The 21368-nt window shown below is 34.5% G+C and overlaps 1 protein-coding gene across 16 annotated transcripts in view; it reads left to right on the top strand.

Annotated features, from left to right (window-relative positions):
• Positions 1–21368, top strand: part of Adam22 (ADAM metallopeptidase domain 22) — a 249300-nt gene that overhangs the window by 161538 nt on the left and 66394 nt on the right. For all 16 annotated transcript variants that reach the window (XM_087204754.1, XM_087204746.1, XM_021242656.2 and 13 more), the window contains exons 8-14: positions 3468–3538; positions 8623–8697; positions 10323–10394; positions 11837–12003; positions 13198–13282; positions 14256–14346; positions 15667–15718. In XM_087204754.1, coding sequence (XP_087060880.1) covers positions 3468–3538; positions 8623–8697; positions 10323–10394; positions 11837–12003; positions 13198–13282; positions 14256–14346; positions 15667–15718 — 613 coding nt within the window. The remainder of the gene's footprint in view (positions 1–3467; positions 3539–8622; positions 8698–10322; positions 10395–11836; positions 12004–13197; positions 13283–14255; positions 14347–15666; positions 15719–21368) is intronic.

Genomic DNA, 21368 nt, shown 5'->3' with positions numbered 1-21368 from the left:
GGATTCTTCTTCAGAAGAAAATTTGGAAGTGATCTGGCAGTTTTGCTGTTATTACATTCGCTTTTAGATTTATTATTTGAAAACTTAATGCTTGTCTCATTGAGGTTTTAGTTTTCTTATTAGGAGTTAGCACTGTTAATTTTGAGAGTAGTATTTGTTTCTAAAGATTGCTTATGTTTTACTGTGATAAATTACAATAAAACAATAAAATAAATGTCAAAATGTGGGGGCACTGGCCAGAGGTCTGTATGAGATGGATATGCAGAGATAAGGGACCTTTGGCACCAAAGGGCCAAAACCTCCTGGAATGCATGTTGAGATTACAAGGTAAGCTACAGGGCCACAAGTCCAAGTAGGACCAGGACACATTGCCTTAAGGAATGAATGCTCTGGCCCTTTCCTCCCCATACTCCCATTTATCATTGGATTGGCCCTAAGATCAATCATGTAACAGACCATCCTGTCCTTCCCCTGTCCCCTATGTGAATTCTTGTCCCTCTTTTGTCCCTTATCTTTGCTTCTATCAATAAAAAGCCACAGAAGCTTCAGTTCAGGGCTATTTTATGAGATTTTCATGCAGAGGGGTCTTGGTTAAGGGTAGGCCTTCTTGGAGTTTGAATTGGACATTGATTGCACCATGCCATGGTCGTGAACTGCAACATCAAAACTGTACGGTTATTATGTGAAATGAGCTGAAGAATAAGCCTATTTATTTTAAGCTGAATAAATTTTAACTGTGTTATGAATTATCAGCACATTTGTATTGCTATGTGTTATATATTTCCAACAGATGGAAATATAATCCAGTCTTCTCCAATCCTATTTGACTATAGGACCTTTTATTTTACCTGGTACATCTCTTAGGACTAGTGTTGCTAAGAACACATTTTGAGGGAAGAAAAAAAAACTTGTTTTATTTCCTATGGAGCCCTTAGCCATCTTTATAGAATGATATGCAATGAATTTGTGTTCACTGTGTGTATACTCAGTGAGCTTTGACACACACCCTGCTGAGATTCAGAATGTTTCTGTTACCCCAGGAACTTCTTCCTTGCCTTTCTAGGGAGTGCCTCCTATGTCTGCAATCACTTTCCTTACTACTTTGGCATAGAATAGTCTTGCCTGTTATAGGACTTCAAATGGAATCATGCTTTTTGTCTAGCCTTTTTTGCTCAGCATATGCCTATGAGTTTTATGCTGTCAGGAATAGCTATAGTTCATTCTTTTAAATTGTTGAGTATATTCTATTATATGAATACATCATAATTTTTTACTCATTATGTTGATATGTGTTCAGATTATTTCCAGGTTTTGACTATTACAGTTAAGCAACTGTGAACATTTTTGTGCAAGTCTTTTTTGTAAAGACATGTTTTTATTTCTCCTGGTAAATACCTCAGAATGGGCCACTGTGTAGGTATCTGTATAATTCTATAACAATATTCTCAAAATTCAGCACATATCAGAGTCACCTGATGGGATACTAGCTGCAGAGTGCTGCCTCTATCTCAAGAATTTGCAATTAAGTAGATCTTGCTTACTAAATTTTGAGAACATACATTTCCAGCAAGTCCTTAGGTGACTCCGATTTTATTGATTCAGGGATTCTACTTTGAGAACCATTTTTTTATGAAATCTGGCTGAACTTTTCCAGAGTGGTTATGCTATTTTTACACTAATACCATTATTATGTGAGAGTTCTGATTGGATCCAAGGTTTTTGTCAGCTATGTTTTATGAATAGATTTTTCCAGGCTTTGGTTTGCTCATTCACCTTCCTAATGGTGTTTTGTCATAAGCAGGAATTTTAATTTTAACATTCATTTAAAGACATTAGTTTTTATGATTATTGCCTTCTTTGCTCTACACAATATTCACCTGCTCTCAAGTCCTGAGCTCAATGTCTTTACAAAAGATATTCTCCATTATTTTCTTTTAAAAACTCTATAGTTTTATTTTCATTTTTAAATTTAAAAAAATAGCCTGGGATTTAGCTCAGTGGTTTCACCACCTGCTGCACAAGCGCAAAGAGTCAAGTTCAGTCCCCCATACCAAAAAATAAATAAATAAATAAATTTTAAAAAATAAAAATATTTAAAAATCTATTATCCTGCCAAATTATTTTTTATGCACAGTGAAAGACAATGGCTGAACTTCATTTTAATTTTTGTATGGCTATTCAGTTATTTTAACACTATTGGTTGAAGTTTAGTATAATTATTGATATGTTTTGGTTTAATTCTGTCATCTTATTTTTCTGTGTCTCATCAGTTAATTGCAAAAGAGAATTTCTTCTTTTTTTCAAGAAATTACTTGTATGCCCAGGCTAATATCATCTTAAGCAAAATGATGGAGGAGCCTGCTTGAAAATGAAATAAGTAGTTAACATATTAATCTCCTTAGTTTAATATCATTATCTAGCTTCTCTGTCACAGATTTCTCTAACAATGGTTATCATTACTATTCTATTGCAAATATTTTTTTAAAATTTGGAAATAAGTTTAAAATCATTATTGTCTAACAAATCTGTTAAGGTGATGAAAAAGGCACCTAGGTAAACTAATTCAAATGAGTCTTAGCCATAACTTTGGATAAAAAGATCCTTCATAGTTCCTTTGAAATTATATAGTTTGATAATAATAGTGATTTTTTTTCCTGTGAATATAATAAGTAGCTCATAGGATAAAAAAGCACATTTAATCACATTACAGTACAGTGTTGTGATTTCAAAGAACTTTTCAGTTTTATAAATAGTATCCAAGAATCATAATGACTCAACTTTACTGTAATACAGCATCACTCCCCTGAGAGGTTCCAAATTCAACTGTTTGTATTGTTCAACTGTCCGTGTTATAGGAAATCAATACCCTAAGGAGTGGTTGTATTTTTTTTTCATTTTATGAATGAAAATCCTCCCTTACGAATAACCTAGTCTTATATCCAGAGATATGGTGTATAATACTGACCTACAAGTTAAGAGGGGTTCAGATTTTCTTATATATTCCTTGGAGCAAACAAAGCCTGAAACAAATTTTGTTATGGATGAAGAAGACTGTCAGTGAGTTGGAAACAATTAAGTAAAAACTTTAGTGCCCTAAAATAATTTCTTAATATATTGTGAACTTATGAATGTGTGATTATTTTCTACTTAATTCTTAGTGCTGTTCTGTATTTTGCTGCGTCTATAAGGTTGGTAATGGAAGTAAAGATCAAATTGCCTATTTAGAAGATTCTTGATAAAGAATGTGATGGTACTTATAGAATAAATATGAAAAAATTGATAGAAATTAAAACAGGGGTGATGTTTGAAATTTTTGTAAATTGTACCCACCTATTATATATTTACAACACCTACTAAATGAATGCCCTATGTAATAATAAAATGACATATGTTATAAAAGTCATGAGGAAAGGAACTTTTCCCTGCATTAAAGAAGTCTCACAAATGCACTGTTTATTTTCTTTTAGAATTCCAACAAGTAAACATCTCTCTACCAAAATTTATTTCAAAGCCAGGACTAAAAAGGAGTAAACGGCAGGTATGTATTCACAGATATCTAAGGGGTGATTGAAAAATGTGGTGAATATTTAAATTTTAAAACATTTATTACAGTAAAAGACATATTGCCATTAATACCTTTTATATAGTTTTTTTTTTTTTTTGGTACCTGGATTGAACTTGGTACTTTGTGCTTGCGAGGCAGGTGGCGGAACCACAAAGCTAAATCCCCGGCCCAGTACCTTTTATATACTGTTCTCACTTCGAACACAGTCATCCCATCCTCCTTGCCACTTTCTGTAGTAGTTCTGGAAACCCTCTTACATGTATTTACGAGGTGTAATAAAAAAATAGGTGAATGCTTCCCCAGGGTACCACTCAATGGAAAGGCAGGCGAATAAAAACATGACAGCGTGTCCCCGTCTACGTTCCTCACTGCTTGAATCCTAGCTCTTCCCCAAAGTCAAATGGCCATGAAAGGTAAACGTTTTCTTTTCTTTCTTTCTTTTTTTTTTTATTAAATTCTTTTATTGGTACGTTGTAGGTATACAACACAATTACATTTCTCATTGGGAATTGTACCTTTACATAATGCATCTTGGTTCTTATTTTTTCCCCATTCCTAGCCCTCCCTTCACCCCCTCCACCCTTCCCTATTTACAAAGACTTTATTTCTATTTTTTCCATTTCTCATCATTTTTCCTTTCTCTTCTTTCCTTTCCCCTGCCCCTCCCACTACCCCTACCCCTTTGGATCTTTTCTTCCTATTTTGCATTATCGATTATTCATTCTAATCAATGGTACATTTTAGGTATACAATATAATGCCATTCATCATTGGAAATTTGCACCTTTACATAGTCTCTCTTGGTTCTTATTTTTCACCCTTGCCCAGCCCTCCCTTCAACCCCTCCATTCCTCCCTATTTACAAAGATTTTGTTCCTATTTTTCCATTTTCTCATATTAATCCCATTCCCTTCTATCCTTTCCCCTAGCCCTCCCACTTCCTTCCCCTTTGGCCCTTTTCTTCCTATTTCACATTACCTATTATACATTTAGTCCTTATTTACACTTTCAGTTTCTCACACCAGAGAAACTATTAGGTATTTATTCATGTGTGTCCTATTTATTTCACTTAAGAGTATTGCCTCAATGTGCATCCACTTAGCTATAAATGTCTCTAATTTCTCATTTTTTATGGCTGAGTAGTACTCCATTTTATTAAAAAACCCACATTTTCTATATTCAGTCTCCAGTTGATGGGCATTTGGGCTGTTTCCAAGTTTTAGCTATTACAAATTGTGCTGCTATGAACATGGGTGCACATATATCACTGTAGTATGATTCTTTTAATTCTTTGGGGAAGATCCCCAGCAGTGGAATAGTGGGTCAGATGGGACTTCCAGTCCTAGTTCTTTGAGGTATCTCCATACTGATTTCCACACTGGTTGCACCAGTCTACACTCCCACCAGTAGTGGAGAAGGGTTCCTCTTTCCCCACAGCCCTGCCAGCATTTGTTATTGGTTGATTTCATGATAGCAGCCATTCTTTCTGGAGTGAAGTGGAATCTCAGTGTTGTTTTCATTTGCATCTCTCGAATGACCAGTGATGTTGAACATTTTTTCATGTATTTATTTGCTATTTTTACTTCTTTGTCTGAGAAATGTCTGTTCATTTTAGATGCCCATTTTTGGATTGGGTCTTTAAATTTGGGAGGTCTGATCTTTTTAAGTTCTTTATAGATTCGAGATAGTAGACCTTTGTCTGAGGAAGAGCAGGTGAAAATCTTTTCCCACATTGTGAGTTGTCTCTTCACACTGTTGGTGATTTCTCTTGCTGTGCAGAAGCCTTTTAATTAGAAGAGATCCCATTTGTTGATTGTTTGTGCTAGTTCACAGGCAACTGAGGTTTTGTTCATAAAATCTTTTCCTACACCAATGTCTTCAAGGGTTCTACCTAACCTCTGTTCCAACTGGTTCAGAGTTTCTATTTTAATATTTAGATCTTTAATCCATTTTGATTTTAGTTGAGTGCATGGTGAGAGATACAGGTCTAGTTTTAATCTTTGGCAAGTTGAAGCCCAATTTTTCCAGCACCATTTATTAAAGAGGCTATCTTTCCTCCAGTGAGGGTGTTTGGCTCCTTTATCAAAGATGAGATGGCTGAGTGTGTCTGGCGTTGTTTGTGCATCTTCTAATCTGTTCCACTGGTCCTCAAGTCTGTTTCTTTGCCAGTACCATGCTGTTTTTATCACAGTAGCTTTGTAGTATAGTTGCAGGTTGGGGATTGTGATACCCCCTGCCATGTCTCTGTTACCTAGAATTGCTTTTGCTATTCTGGGTCTCTTCTTGTTCCAAATGAATTTTTCGATTGTTTTCTCAAGGTCTATGAAGTATGCTGCTGGGATCTCAATTGGAATTGCATTGAATCTATATAGCAGTTTTGGAAGTATGGCCATTTTCACTATATTGTTCCTTCCTACCCAGGAGCAGGAGATGTCTGTCCATTTTCTGATATCATCTTCAATCTCTCTTTTCAGACTGCCATAGTTTTCAGAGAAGAGGTCTTTGATTTCTTTCGTTAGGATGATTCCTAGGTATTTCAGTTTTTTGGATGCTATTGTGAAAGGAATTATTTGCCCTATTTCTCTCTCAGTGAGTCTGTCATTGGTGTAGAAGAAAGCTATTGATTTTTGTGTGTTGACCTTGTAACCAGCTACTTGACTGAATTTGGTTATTAAGTCTAGAAGACTTTTGGTGGAGCTCTTGGGGTTTTCTATATAGAGTATCGTGTCATCTGCAAATAATGACAGTTTGACTTCTTCATTTCCTATCTTTATTCCTTTTATTTCTTTCTCTTGTCTAGTTGCTGTGGCTAATGTTTCCCGAACTATATTGAACAAGAGTGGTGATACTGGACATCCTTGTCTTGTTCCTGCTTTTAGTGTGAAGGATTTCAGTTTTTGACCATTTAGTATGATATTGGCTGTTGGTTTTTCATAGATGGCTTCTATCAGTTTGAGGTAGAGATCATCTATTCCAATTTTTGGTAGGGTTTTTATCATAAATGCATGTTGGATTTTGTCAAATGCTTTTTCTGCATCTATGGAGATAATCATATGGTTTCTGTTCTTGGCTCTATTGATATAATGTATTACATTGATTGATTTTCTTATATTTGAACTTATATTCATCCCTGCATCCCTGGGATGAATCCCACTTGATCAGGGTGTATGATCTTCTTGATGATCTTCTGCATTCTATTTGCCATTATCTCAGTAAGGATTTTTGCATCTATGTTCATTAGTGAGATTGGCCTATCGTTCTCTTTTTCAGTTGGGTCTTTCTCTGCTTTGGGAATCAAGGTGATGCTTGCTTCCAGGAATGAATTTGGGAGTATTGCTTCCCTTTCAATTTCATTAAAGAGTAAATGTTTTGAATCAAATCAGGACATGAAGGCAGCCTGAACAGTGCCAGTAAAGAAAGACACTCATGAAAATGGAATCCCAGAACTGCTTCAGAAAGTGGCAAGAGTAATGGGATGTGTGTTTGAAGTGGGGACAAGGGTTGTTTGAGTGAGATTAATGCCAATGTGTCTTTCCCTGTAATAATTTTTTATCTTAAGTACATACCATATTTTCTGGTCACATCTTGTATATTATGATACTTTAAAACATCTGGCAACTACTGATCGTTTAAATCTGCATTAGGTCTCTGCAAGAGGGTAAGTACTAGTTCAGGCATTTGTCAGAGCGAGGTAAGTGGTGTAGTTGACAGGTATGTAGGATGGTAAAAATGGGCCTTATCATTTCATAGACTCAAAATGAATTCAAGGTAGTGGTGATAACACTTACCAGGTGCCCTGCCTTATTGTAAGAATTTTAATGGCATTAACACATTTAATCCTCATAACCTTATGAGGAAGGTATTTTTCTTATCCTTATTTTACTGATAAAGACAGCATAGCTTAAGAGGCTTAAGAAAGATGCTTCTTTCGCATAGTGTGGGCAACTGAGGTAGGCCTGTACTTCTGGTCTCAAAGAGGTGCTTATGGCCACATATATAGTCTGTACTGCCTCTGAGAAGCTTGTGTGTCCTTCGATTACTTTGGTGAGTTTCATATATGTTGTGGAGATACAGGAACATATACTGTATATCTTGAGGCCTAGTTAAATAGGTAAAAATAATTACTATGACGAGTCAGTTTAAAATGGTATTTTCATGGACTCCTGAGGTGAGAGCATAGGATAATATTCTGTTGGCCTCTGCCTTCAAGTAAATGCCTTAACTTCTAACATTTAGAAGTAGGTAAATCCTTGGATTCTTTTATGGACCCGTGAAATTGAGGTGTTTTTAAGTCTATGTGGCCATTGTGGCAAATCTATGACATTAAGAAAACGTTGGGACTTGTTGGAAACCCTATGGCAAAGCAGATCCTTTTATCCTGACAGTATCCACTGGAAACAGTTTAGTGTTTTCTTTGGTTTTCATCCTTAGAAATATAGTCTATTACTCTCTTTCAACTTGGTGTTAAAAGAGCTTTGAAGAAAGTTTTAAAGTTTAGGAATGCATGTAGCAAGACAGAATCTGGCAGCATATTTTTAATCTGCTTTAAATATAGCACTGAAAACAAGTGCACATATATTGAATTGGGTTGGATTGAAAGGTGCCAGTCACCCCACTCCCAGAAATAATGCTGAGATTAAATTAAACCAGGAAGAATGTTCTTCATTTGTGTTCTGTTAAATGAAAATTCTTGGTATACAGGAGTAAAATAAATGGAAGTATAAAATAAATCATACTCATATTTAATTTTATTTGCATAAATACTTGTGAAAGAAACTAGTAGCTCATTGTACCCACTGTGGAAGAAGGATTAGGAACTGGGTAGATAAGGAACAGGTAAGAGGAAAACTTTCATGCTAGGCTTTTTTATACTTTGTTTACTCTCTGAAACATGTAAATTTTTTATTACTATGGAAAAAACTAAGTAAATTGGTGAAAGTTAAAAATTCCTAAAGGAACAAAGGAAATTTTGTTTGTTGATTTCTTTCTTTTTTAAGTTTTACATAGCCAAGTTTAGAAGGCATATTTAAGGTTTTTTTTCCTTTTATCACCTTGTAGCTTCTTCGATATCCTCGTAATGTGGAAGAGGAAACCAAATATATCGAACTGATGATTGTGAATGACCATCTCATGGTAGGATTTGCTTTTATATTTAACTTGTCTGTGCCTAGATTAAAACTAGTGGATCTAAAATATGTTTAGAAGAAATAAAAAGCTCACCAAGTTATAACCTGGGGAAAAATGTTTATGGAACCAAATACTTTGTTAACCAACCAACAAGTTCCAACTCTTAGTTGGAAGTAACTAGCAGTAATTTATGATGTTCCAAAAATATTTGTGGGGCTAATAATTTAAACTCTTTGAACTTGCTTGATTAATTTAGTTACTAATATTTGAATCTTCTCTTACTGAAATAACAAGCTTCAGAAAAGTTGAAATTTCTATTTTATATTTGAAAAAGTAAGTGAAGCATCGATTTAGTGAAATTTTAGTTTGCAATGCACAGCTTTATCCTAATAAAAGAAAAGCAATTTTTCTATTTCTGTCTTACCATGCTGAAAATCATATGAAAATGCTTACCTACCAATTAGTGAAGTCCAAGGATAAGAACTTGGAAAAACTTTCTTCTTGTTGACTTGAGCCATTTTGACTTATAATGTGCATGTTTAATTAATGGGCATATTGCAGTCAGTATGGTTACATTCTTAGCAGAGTAGTTAGTTGTAATGTTAACAGTTCCATGAAACCAGAATTTCAAATTACAATGTTCAGTGATGCACATTGCTGAATTTTACTTAATTTCAGGTACAAGGGCATTTTAATTTATACTGTATGATTTGCTTGAGGAAAAACGTGTCATTTATATTTGATTAAATAGATGAGGTCAATCTTCTTTATTGTTGTTGTTTATAATAATAGTAATGATATAATTAGGATTGATTGTTGTGTCCTTGTTCAGGCTAGGTCTGTTTTCTTCCTACCTATTTGAATCCAGTGAATGTTACTGTTTCTTGAGATTTTATACATAAGAGTAAGCTGTGAGGACATGTATTTTGAGCATTTTCGATAGTTTTCAGATGCCTACAGACATATGTAGACAGGACCCAAGTGGAGTGAGCCAGGTGTAACATGGCAGGGGTGAGGCCTGTGGGGAAGGAGAGCACATAGCAGATTCCAGGGGAGTAGCTGTCTCTCAGCACTTGTTGGTTATTACCAAGTAGGGCTGCTACTTCAAATGTAGCCAGAAACTTGATCCTTTCTGATTCTTAAAACACCAGTGCAGCCAAGCAAAAGATACATGTGATCCACATCTAACCTAGAAGGCTCCTCTTGTAACCTTTTTCTTGGGGTTTTGTTCTTACTAAATAAGTCTCTAGGAACCTTTACTTGTAGCAGTGTTCACATTCACTATTTCTGTCCCTACTTAGATTTGTATGTCTTGTAATTCATAGACAGTTCTCACCTCTTTTATTGTTTTGAGTAACAATCCTGAACAAAAAAACCAGTGAAATGGAAGGAGTGAATAATTTTTATTATTCGTTATTTTATTATTAATGATTTTTATATCTCTTGAGGCCTCAAGCTTTTTAAGAGCCTTGCTTCAGGCTGCAGGACCAGTAAAAAACTAGGTCTCAACTCTGACATCTTTTACAGAAAGCCTTTGGGACATGAAAGCCTTCTGCAACATACTTTCTCTGCTGACGTAATTATTTCCTAGTAACTTCGAAAGACTTTTACTTGTTTTCTTTTGCTTTCAGTTTAAAAAACATCGACTTTCTGTTGTACATACCAATACCTATGCGAAATCTGTGGTGAACATGGCAGATTTAGTAAGTATTGACCTGATTCCATATCATTCTAGAAAAATTTTAACTGCAGATTACTAATAGGATAGTACTGTAGTGTTTAGCTACTAAACCTTTGAGTAGGCAGTCAGGCCGGGTAGAGTTAGGTAAAAGAAAATAGCCCTACCCAGTTAAGAGCTAATTCAGATAGCTAGTTAAGCTTAGAGATATGTAAACAAAACCAAATAAAACTACAAGAACAAAAGGTAAAAGGTTAGGATAAATTAGAGAGATAAGGACCTTTCCTTCTAGGAAAAAGGTTCTTTTGAGAATGCTAGGTTAGTTGACAGCACCTCTCTACCTCCGGACAAGACCTGGAGAAATGTTAGAAATACAAAATAAACACTTTCTTTTAAACTAATTTTCTTAAAATGAGCTTTTCCCTTATGCTCTGCTTATTCATATAAGAGCAGGACAAAGAATACAATTTGAACTTCCATTCAGAATCCCTCCTGGATATTCAAAATGTAGGAGCTGTTCTTCTTCTTCTAATTTCCAATAAATACTTTTTCAACTTCCTCCTTTTGGTTCGTGATTTCATTCTTTGACTTTGTGAGACTACAAGCTTGGTTTGTACAAAAGACATGGTTCTTATGCTTTATGGCTCTAAGTTGCACTTCAGCCAAGGTTTCCTAGTGACCTTGCAATGGACTTTATTGACTTTTTATTGACTCTGGGAGAGAAAGTTACCCACAGATTTGCCTGAATTCCTTCCTGTGTTTATCACACTGCAAAAGACAAAGGTTGAGTTGTAGCCCTTAACAGAGGCACCACAGTGACCTTCTAGTGAGAGAGAAATTGTGCAGCACTTGCACCTTTTCAAAGAGTGCCTGATGCTGTGGCAGTGATGCTATTACATAAACACACTGTACGTCCTTCCAAAGCTTCCCTGGATGGGGCAGTACCAGTACCTGTCCAGGAGGTTAATCAGGCTCAGTCAGGATGTATAGAGACTATGTACTTCCATGAAGAGTCTTTGTTGTTCCATTTTTGGCTAGGTTTCTAAAAAATTCATGAATTTTTTTGTTCAGGCTGCCAGAAAGTGGACTTGGGAGCCTTGAATTGGTTGCGAGTATTTGTTGCAAAAAGGGATCTTTTGTTTCTAAAGAGTAGAAACAAGGGTATTACTCAGTAAAAAATTTGATTTTCTATTACTTAAGAGAAATGTGTGCAAATTAAAATAATAATTGGGCCGGGGATTTAGCTCAGCGGTTCCACCACCTGCCTCACAAGTGTAAGGTCCCGAGTTCGATCTCCAGTACAAAAATAAAAAAAAAGGTAATTATCCTTTTTAAAAACAGTAACTTTTTTTTTTTACCTTTAACTAAAACTGGAGGAGTTTCCCTGAGGAGCTTTGTAGTCCTGTTCATAAACTATTTGATTTTACTATGTGTACAGCTGTTCTGTTCATTCTGTTAATATACTAGATATATAAAGACCAACTTAAGACAAGAATAGTATTGGTTGCCATGGAAACCTGGGCAGCTGACAACAAGTTTGCCATATCTGAAAATCCATTGATCACCCTACGTGAGTTTATGAAATACAGGAGGGATTTTATCAAAGAGAAAAGTGATGCAGTTCACCTTTTTTCGTACGTAACTTTTCTAATGATTACTTTTTTTGGCTCCATGTTGAATGCTTTATTACTTATGACCAAGATGTATCTTTTCTACTATATAATGCAAGTAAGCTTTGACATTGCAGGATATTTGAGAGTTTTACAGTATAAACTATTTGAAACTGCTACAAAAATTTTAGTAATTTGATTTTGAATTATTCTGTTGTTGCATATTTATTTCATTTAATTTTTAAGAGATTTAATCAGAGCATTTACTGGATAAATAAAAGTACTGCTCATACTCATGTAGTATTCTTAACATAGATAAATACTCTTTAAAGTTGCTGTGTTTTACATGTTAGAACCAAAAACAGAAAGTATACTAAGTTAAGAGCTACATTTCTGGAGTTAATTTTTTTTTCCCTTGTGTGTTCTTTTTTGTAATTTATGTATTTGATGTAATAAAATGTGTATTGTAGCATTTTTAAAAATCTGTCATCTGAAGTCAGAGCAGTTGGAAGTAATTATAATTGGAAGTAAAAGAAATATTTTGGGGTGACTTTTAACTTTTATATTATTTCAGATTTAGAGAAAAGTTATATGAATATCACAGGGAAATTACATATGCCCTTCACCAAGACTCATTAATTATTTACATTTTCCCTCATTTGTTTTATGATTTCCTTCCTTTCTCCCTCCCTTCCATCTTTCTATCCAATTAGTGGATGCTTACTGAATATTTGAATGTGTATACAACTGCAATAAATTATTAAAATGAAAAAATATAACACTGACACATTACTATTACATAAACTATACTCTATATACAAATTGTCTCAATCATACCTTTTATTGCTAATATTTTCCCATCCAACCACAAATTCAGACATTTCACAAAATCACACATTTTGATTAATCATCCTGTCTCTTTAGTCTCCTCTGATGTGAAAGATTTTTCTCAGCTTTTCTTTATTTTGAGCTTACCTCTTTTGAAGAGTATAGGCTGATTATTTTATAGACTCCTGGTCACTGTGAGACTATCTGCTCTTTTCTCAATATGAGATTCAAGTTATGTATTCTTCGTAGATACTACAGAAGTGATTCTCATAGTGCATCATATTTGCAGTTTTAAAAAAATATGTATACTTCAGTTTGAGATTAACAATGAGAGGTGCTATTATGTTTGAACTGTGAGCAGTAAGTATTTTTCATTTTCTTTTCTAAAAGGGGAAGTCAATTTGAGAGTAGCCGGAGCGGGGCAGCTTATATTGGTGGGATTTGCTCGTTGCTGAAAGGAGGAGGCGTGAATGAAGTAGGTGTGAACATCTGTACAATACAAAGTGGTATGATGGCTGAAGATGTTTTCCTAATACTTATCAGATAATTTCTCAACATTCCATATACTCCAGGTGTTAGTGTTTTATTAGGAACCAGTATGTTTACTATACATGCCCAGAAAACAGAGTAGATAATGAAAGTTAATACCTGATAATTCTGCTCATGTTCTACTTAGAATAATTAAAGTAATTTACATATTATATAGAGAATCTGTACCTTAACCTGTCTTGGAAAGAAGTCTGTATTTGTCACTTGAATGATTTCCTAGAAAATTGAGTAATTCCCTGAAGTACTTGATTGCCACCTAATAATTCAATGGGATATTTTCTGCTTTCTTCAGCATTTGACAAATTTTGAGGAGAAAAAAATACAGTAGGTTTTGCAAAGGGGCTCTTTTTATCCATGGCAATTTTTTGGAAATGATCTTAAAGAAAAATATCTGAATCTTTGGGAGGCTCCATATTGAGAATAAATATCTTAAGTATTTATCAGCCACAGCTCCTCACTACTTCCTGTTTATCTTATGCTTATTTTGTAAAGCTACTTTCTATTGCATTTGGAGGGAGTTTTAGGAATACAAATGGACACATAAGGATGAACAAGTTCCAAATAAATTTTTCACATTTATTTTGTATTATTCAAAAGACTAATCATATATAACTACTAAGTTTTTTAGTAATGTTATTGGGTGAAATTTGGAGAGAATTAGATTTCAGTTTTTAAACCCAAAGATTGACTATTCATGGGTTTTATGTTTATCCTAGAAGACATAATCAAACATGAATTTATTTCCTACTTCTTCCCAGTTGTACATTTAGCACTAGGTACAATGTGTTTAGCCTCTGCTAAAGAAAATTCTTAGAAATTACTTATTTTCAAATGTATTGTTATACTTTTCTTTAGCCATTTTTAAATGACAATTCACATTTTTTACTTTTGTTTTTCAGTTTGGGAAAACTGATTTAATGGCTGTTACACTTGCTCAGTCATTAGCCCATAATATTGGTATTATCTCAGACAAAAGAAAGTTAGCAAGTGGTAAGTTATAGTACATGTGTGGTTTAATTGCACTTATGATAGACTGTTAAGTATTTTCTAGAATGAGATTCTCTGATTCAGTTGCTTGATTAAAAGAGTATGGATAATAATATAAAATAAATAATCCAGGGCACAAAATGTTGTTTTCAGATATAATACTAGGGAATAATTATATTACAAATGAAGGGCTGGGGATTTAGCTCAGTGGTTCCGCTGCCTGCCTTGCAAGCACAAGAACCCGAGTTCAATCCCCCGTATACTACAAAAACAAACAACAACAAAAAATTATATTACAAACAAAAATGTCTGCATGTGTAATAAACATTTAAAGCCATGTGATAGTAAATTCATAGTTGAATTTAACCTAAGAAGGGCCAAAATGAGCTTATTTTGGTAATTTGAAATGGCCTAGTAGAGAATTGTAGGCATTTATTTCAGGTTTATTAGGTTTATTTAAAACATATGGCCACAGAGGTAGACCTTCCTTGTCAGGAGCAGACCTCATAATGGGCTTTGTAATATATGGACCTAGTAAAATGTGCTAGGTTTCACATCTGTGAAGACTATCTTTTCCTAAGTAGGCAAAGTTACTTCACTGTGAATGGTCAAATACTAGGTATTTAGAGTAACAATTTGATTTTAGCATTTTATTGTTTTGGTAAATTTGTAAGTGTAATTATGTATAATAACTTACCAATTCTAAAAAACCCATTATTTGACAGATGAATGCATGATATATTACCTACGTCTAGATTCTCTTTTAACTCTAAAGATAATCCTGCCAGATACTGATTTTTAGACCTGTGTTACAGATACAGTGACTATATCATAAGTAAAATGTCTCCAAGATCACACATATTAAATGCCAAGCTAAGATTTGAGTGCAGGTGTTCCTGGTTCTGAGGTCCTGCTACTCCGCTGGCCTCTACCTCAGTGCAGAGGCTTTGAAAACGGTGTAAACGGTGTAATTATTCCCTGGAAGGCCTGTGAAACCAAGGTCACATAGTGGGCCTTGAACTTCTTCCCGATTTCATTGGTATTTGATTTTCATGTTAAAATGAATGCTTAAAAATTTTGGCCATTTGTTAAAATACCAGAGAAGATTTGTCTTTAATTGAAAATTATGTAAACTCTACAGGGTCAAAGTATATTTTTGTTGTTATAATTGCGTAACAACTTAAAGTGTAAGCAGAGTTAGAAAGCAAGTATTACTTTTTAAATAAGTATTTTAAAATAGAGTGAAGAGAATCTTTCTAAACATAGAGACCAGTACAGCTGTATTTACTTTATGAAAAGGTGTGCGTATTCATTTTCTCTTAGGTGAGTGTAAATGTGAGGACATGTGGTCCGGATGCATAATGGGAGACACTGGGTGAGCCATTTCTAGTTGAAAATAACACGTTTTCTTTATCTGCTGTGCTGTTGTCTTTTTAGAAATACGATACTTAATAGCAAAGTGCATGGACTCTCCCCACAGCATTCATGAGAGAATGAAAAGTAATTATTTTTGAATATTTACATCAAATTAAATATAGATCTCTTAATGGATGTTCATAGTAGAAATAAATGTGGTAGACAGCCATTTCACAGACACGTTAACCCATTTATTTAGATGTTATCAGGGTTAAGAGCATTTCAAATTACTTTGCTGAAAATACTGAACATATAAATGAAGTCACAAAATACGTCATTTTAAAACATTGTGAAAGATTTTAAAGTGCGTTTTTCCTCTGAAGAGTAACATTTTAGGGTTCAGGGATTTAGCTCAGTGGTGCCACTGCCTGCCTCACAAGTGCAGGGTCCTGAGTTTGACCCCCGGTACCAAAAAACAAAAAAGAGTAACATTTTTGAAGTTATTATACATCAATGATGGAATCTTTTTTAAAGTCAGTTTTTCTTAAAAAAAATACTTTATGTAACATGTAATCAGTTAACTAGATTGTGCTTGGTAATCTAAGTGCTTTTATATTTCAAATTGACTTTAAAAAGCCATGAGCAGTCCTCAAAGTTTTTAAACTCAGGCGACTAATAGAATAGTGTTCGATTATGGAATCTAGAATTAAAGCACCTTGTATTGTCTGGTTTTAAGTGTCCCAGAGTTTTAAAGCATAAAGAGTAACATTTTATCTTATATTACAGTTACATTTCTCATTTGTTACGTACATGTTTTATGAGGAATGTTTAACATTACCTTCCAAGTCAGTTCTGTGCATAACCATTTACCAGATACTGCTGATGAGCATTCTGTGCTGTGCTATGAGGCAGTGTCATCTTGCTGCTTGACAAATACATTTGTAAGAAATAAGAACCATGTACATTAACTGTGTAAAATTAAAGGTGAGGAATGTGTGCAAATGATCATTTCAGTGTTTTAAAAATTGGTCAGTACTCTTATCTAAAGCTGTGGTTTGTATGTTTTAACTTTCATGGCACAGAATAAATTAAAATGAAAAACAAAAAGAAAGTAAATATTTTTAATCATCCTGTATATAAAATATTTTCATAAAATAGCTTTAGTTTTTAAGACAGAATCCTTTTGTGTGGTCCATGCTGGCCTTTAACTCACTGTGTGGCCCAGACTGCCTCCAGCTCACGATTCTCCTGCCGCACCTTCTCATGTGTTGGAATTACAGGCATGCTCTACTGCATGTGGGTTAGAATAGTCTCTTATTTCAGAAAGAAAAAATTGGTGTCAAGTTAGTAGACCTCAATGACTTTTTAAGCCTTGAACCTGGCCAGAAATTTAAGAAACGAGAAACAGCTTTGTTTTTGATGGCTTATGCAGTGACTGCAAACTTTTTAGAGATAAGTGCCCAAATTCCAAAACCCACTTATTTATCACATAGTGCCAACAGTACAATTAAACCTGAACACTGAGGTTTTAGTTTAGAAAAAAACAACTCATACATTAACATCTTTTATCTTAAAAGGAAAACAATACGGATACCATAGGTTCACCACCACTGGCTTACAGCTTACCTCCTAATTTCAATTCTTTTCTTTTTATCGCCTTCAATTCTAGTTGAATAGGTTATAAGTAGTAATGCACTTGTAAGTTGACTCTCAAAAGCAAAAAACAAAGATACAGCTTGGACTTGTAGCTTCTCCAAGTTCTGTGTGTATGCTTGCCCACAGAGGCCAAGATCAGGCCACTGCCAGTGGCTTCACAGTGTGGCGTCTGGGAACGTGGCTGGGAAGAGACGTGTACAGTCTGCTCTCAGAAAGGCCTTTGTCTTCGTGCTGTCCCACCTTCAGACACTGTCAGCCATCCATTCTCATCTTCCATCCTTTCTAAATGAATTTTACAACCATTCCTTTTTTTCTAGGATTATTACTGTTACCTGACTTTAAGCTTTGATCATCCTGTGCTATTTTTATTTCAATAACATTCTAAACACTCAGACAGCTTTTAGGCTCTTTCTCTCCCCTCCTCAGCCCCATTTCCATCATCATGAAAAAGTATAGAGAACAAAACAGCAAACTTTTGTTTCACTCAGTTTTGAAAAGTGAAACAAACAGTGCCTACCTGGTTAAATCCTCCTTGTGTTCTCCCTTGTGTCAGTGTACCCCAGTCCTGGCTAAGGGAATGCCACCTGGAATGTGGTTCATATTATTGTTTGGAGGGTGTGTGCATGTGTGTGCGTGTGTGTGCATGTTTGTGTGTGTGTGTATCTTATTTTGCTCATTACTAGGACACAGTACTTGACACCCCCGACTTAAAGGAGAAGATGTTTATTTTGGCTCACATTTTAGAAGTTTCAGTTTTTGCATGGACCACCAGCTCCAAGGCAGGACAGCTTGGCAGAGGGGCCTGGTGGGACAGAGCCATCACACCATGGCAAACAGGAAGCAGAGAGTGAAGGGAGGAGTGGGGGAGGGGGACACAGTAAGCCTTTCCAGGCTGTACCCCCAGGGACCCATCTCTTCTGACCAGAAAGCACCATCTAACAGCAAGCCAGCTCTCATGCCTCCATAATCCAGTCATTCTCCAAATGTCCCACCTGTGATCGAATGAAGATCTAAGGGTACATTAGGTAAAAACCATAATAATGTATAAAACAAACAGCTTAGTATGTTTTCATTTTATATAAGAGGCATCTTACTGTATATATTCAACTGTGCCTTGCTGTTTCTGGTCAGCGTTCTGTTTGTGAGATCAGTCCATGCTGTGAATATACTGTATAGACTTGAGCTTTAAAAGCCATTCTCTTGCTCAGAACTTTTGTGAGCCTCCCTTGTCTAAAGAATAGGTTTCAAATTTCTTACACCAATACTTAGATGTCCACAATCTTTCTTTGTCCTCATTTGCAATTTCATTTTCCCCATAGTCCTGGTATGTTTGCTAACCATAACTATACATTGGATTCAAGCTTTTTTGACTTGTTAGTATACTCCTTCATGGACCTTCAGTTTCTTAAAAATTTGCTTATCATAATAGTACATGAACTTTCAACTTTTTTTGATTTCCTGAATATGTTGCCTTTCTCTGGAATACTTCTCTTCTTTTTCCTCTAATCATCAAGGCTTATTATAATTTTTAACATCAACATAACAGTTTAATTCTGTATGTACTTATCTTCATCTTGCCATTTAGTTAAATACATTTTTAAGGGAGTACAGTTTACATTAATTTGTATTTTATGCCTCAGACCATAATCCTTTATACAGACTTGTTTTTCAGTAAATATTTATTGATTAAACTTGAATTTTGAGTTCAGGATATATCTGACAAGGAAAATAAATGATGAAAGGAATGTACCTATATAAAATATTTTTCAAGATTTCATTGGGCATTTTGTTTAATGAAAGGAAGTGATATAGTTATAATTTTCTAAAAATTACTAAATTTAATGCTAGATATCTTGTCCTTTAAAAACCATTTGCTATATTATATCTGATTGTTCTGGTTAATTATTAAGATTTTTGTGGACAGTCTGCATAGTACTGAGCATACTTCACAGCAAAATCAAATGACTGTCTTCTGATATTTGTAGCTCATTGCATTAGAATACTTCTTACATTAAATAGATGCAAACAAGAGAAAAACACTTTATATAAAACATTATCTGGTGTGACTCTGTAATTCAATTTATGACAAATAGTCCCTAATAGTACTATTATGGATGTATGTTCTCATGGGTACGTTCCCCCCCATTTTTGCCTTCTGAAGTTCTTCTGTACTGCTGAATGTTGGAAGCCATGATCAGAATGAATACCATTAGTCTTATGTAAAGGTTTAAAAGTTAAAATTTTAAGGATATATTGAATATAATACATGTTACCCACAAAAACAGAAGTTTGGGGGCAGAGGTAGGGGAAAGACTGTATCTGCCTTCAGATGTTTGAAGGGTTATGTTAGGGTAGAGGAATGAGATTTGATTCAGTCAAGAACAGAACTCTATATGGAAGCTACAGGAAGTCAGATGTGGCGAAATACAGATAAGAGTCCCTACTCACACACTTCACTGTTCATGTGCAACAGCATCTGCATGAATTGGAGTGTTCCCTCCCGCCTGATGGAGAACAGCTGGAGCAGGAGGTGGGCTGCAGGCAGCTTTGCAGGGAAGAGGTCAAATTTGACTTTGAAGTCTTAAGGGTCCTGCAGTGAGTTAGTGGCACAGGGAATCATCTTAAGTTTTGATCAGTAGAATAAAGAATGTGTGTGTATGTGTGTGTGTGTGTGTGTGTATGTATGTGTGTGTATATATACACATACACACACATATATATACACATATGTGGTATGATCTAGAAGTCCTTTTCATGATAATAATCATTATGAATTCCATTAATTGACTTATTTACCGCTGTGCTAGGCAGAAATAGAGATTATAAATCCTTATAGGCTAGATGGAGAGGCTTTACAACAACTAGTCATTATTATCTTGTTTTTCTCTTTATTTCTCTTTCATTAATTAAAATGTCCAAAGAAAAATAGTTTTTGAAAGATACTGAAAATAATATTTATATCGCTTTTCTCCAGTGGTAACTGTGGTTAATATTAAAATATTAGTACATATTGATTCAGTAATTTTTTCCATTTTACTTTTTGTTGTATAAAATTTGCTCCAAGCTGGATATATACTTATTTATTCACTTAATATTTAATATTATATATGAGCACTTCTCTAAGTTTATTCTTCAACACTATGTTTAGTAATAACTCCATGGTATTCTATTTTATTTACATATCACAGTTCATTATTCTCTCTGTAGAACATTTAGGTTATTTTAATGTTATTTGCTGACATAAATTACTTTCTAGTAAATACTTTTGTCTGTATATCTTTGTGCACATAACTTATTATTTCCTTAAGAAAAATTTCTAAAGGTACAATGCTAAATATCAGGGCATGTACATTTTGAAAATTCATCGGATTTATTCTAATTGTTTTCAAAGTGTCTTTTACTTTCTTGACCCTTTTTACTTTTTTGGTATACATTTTTTTTAAACAATCTTGAACTTGAGGAAAAGTTTCAAGATTAATAACAAAGATCTTTTTTGTCCTCTAAATCATAAATTGCTAACTTGGTGCCCTGTCACCTTCAAACACACCTTAAGGAGAATTTTCTAAAACCAAAACCATCCTCTTATATAACTACAGTATAGCCAGTAATATCTTACAATTCTTAGCTCTCACCCAAGACTGTTCTGTATTTTAAGAATGTCACTTATAACAAAAGATTCAGAATGAGTTATCACATTTAATTTTTATGTCTCTTTAGCCTCCTTTGGTCTGGAACATGTTCCTTAGGGGTTTTTTTTGAGTTTTATAACATGATATACCTATAGATATAGGTCAGTTATTTAGTAGAATTTTCTGATCTTTGGGTTCTGGCCCAGTTTTAATATTTAGGACTCATTTTGAAAAGATTTTTCCTAACTCTCCTTGATTTATTTTATAGGTATTGTATGTGTATATGTGTATGTTTCCTTTAGATGCACATGTAAATAATAAAGAGCTCATATTCACCATTAATACTGATTGAAAAACTTAGAAATATACTGATTGAATAAAATT

Source organism: Heterocephalus glaber, unplaced genomic scaffold (assembly GCF_053883595.1).
Source record: "Heterocephalus glaber isolate CG9 unplaced genomic scaffold, H.glaber_assembly_v1.0 deba00000546, whole genome shotgun sequence".
NCBI lineage: Eukaryota > Metazoa > Chordata > Mammalia > Rodentia > Bathyergidae > Heterocephalus > Heterocephalus glaber.
Note: the sequence above shows the minus strand (reverse complement) of the source record. Positions and strands in the feature narration are given on the sequence as shown.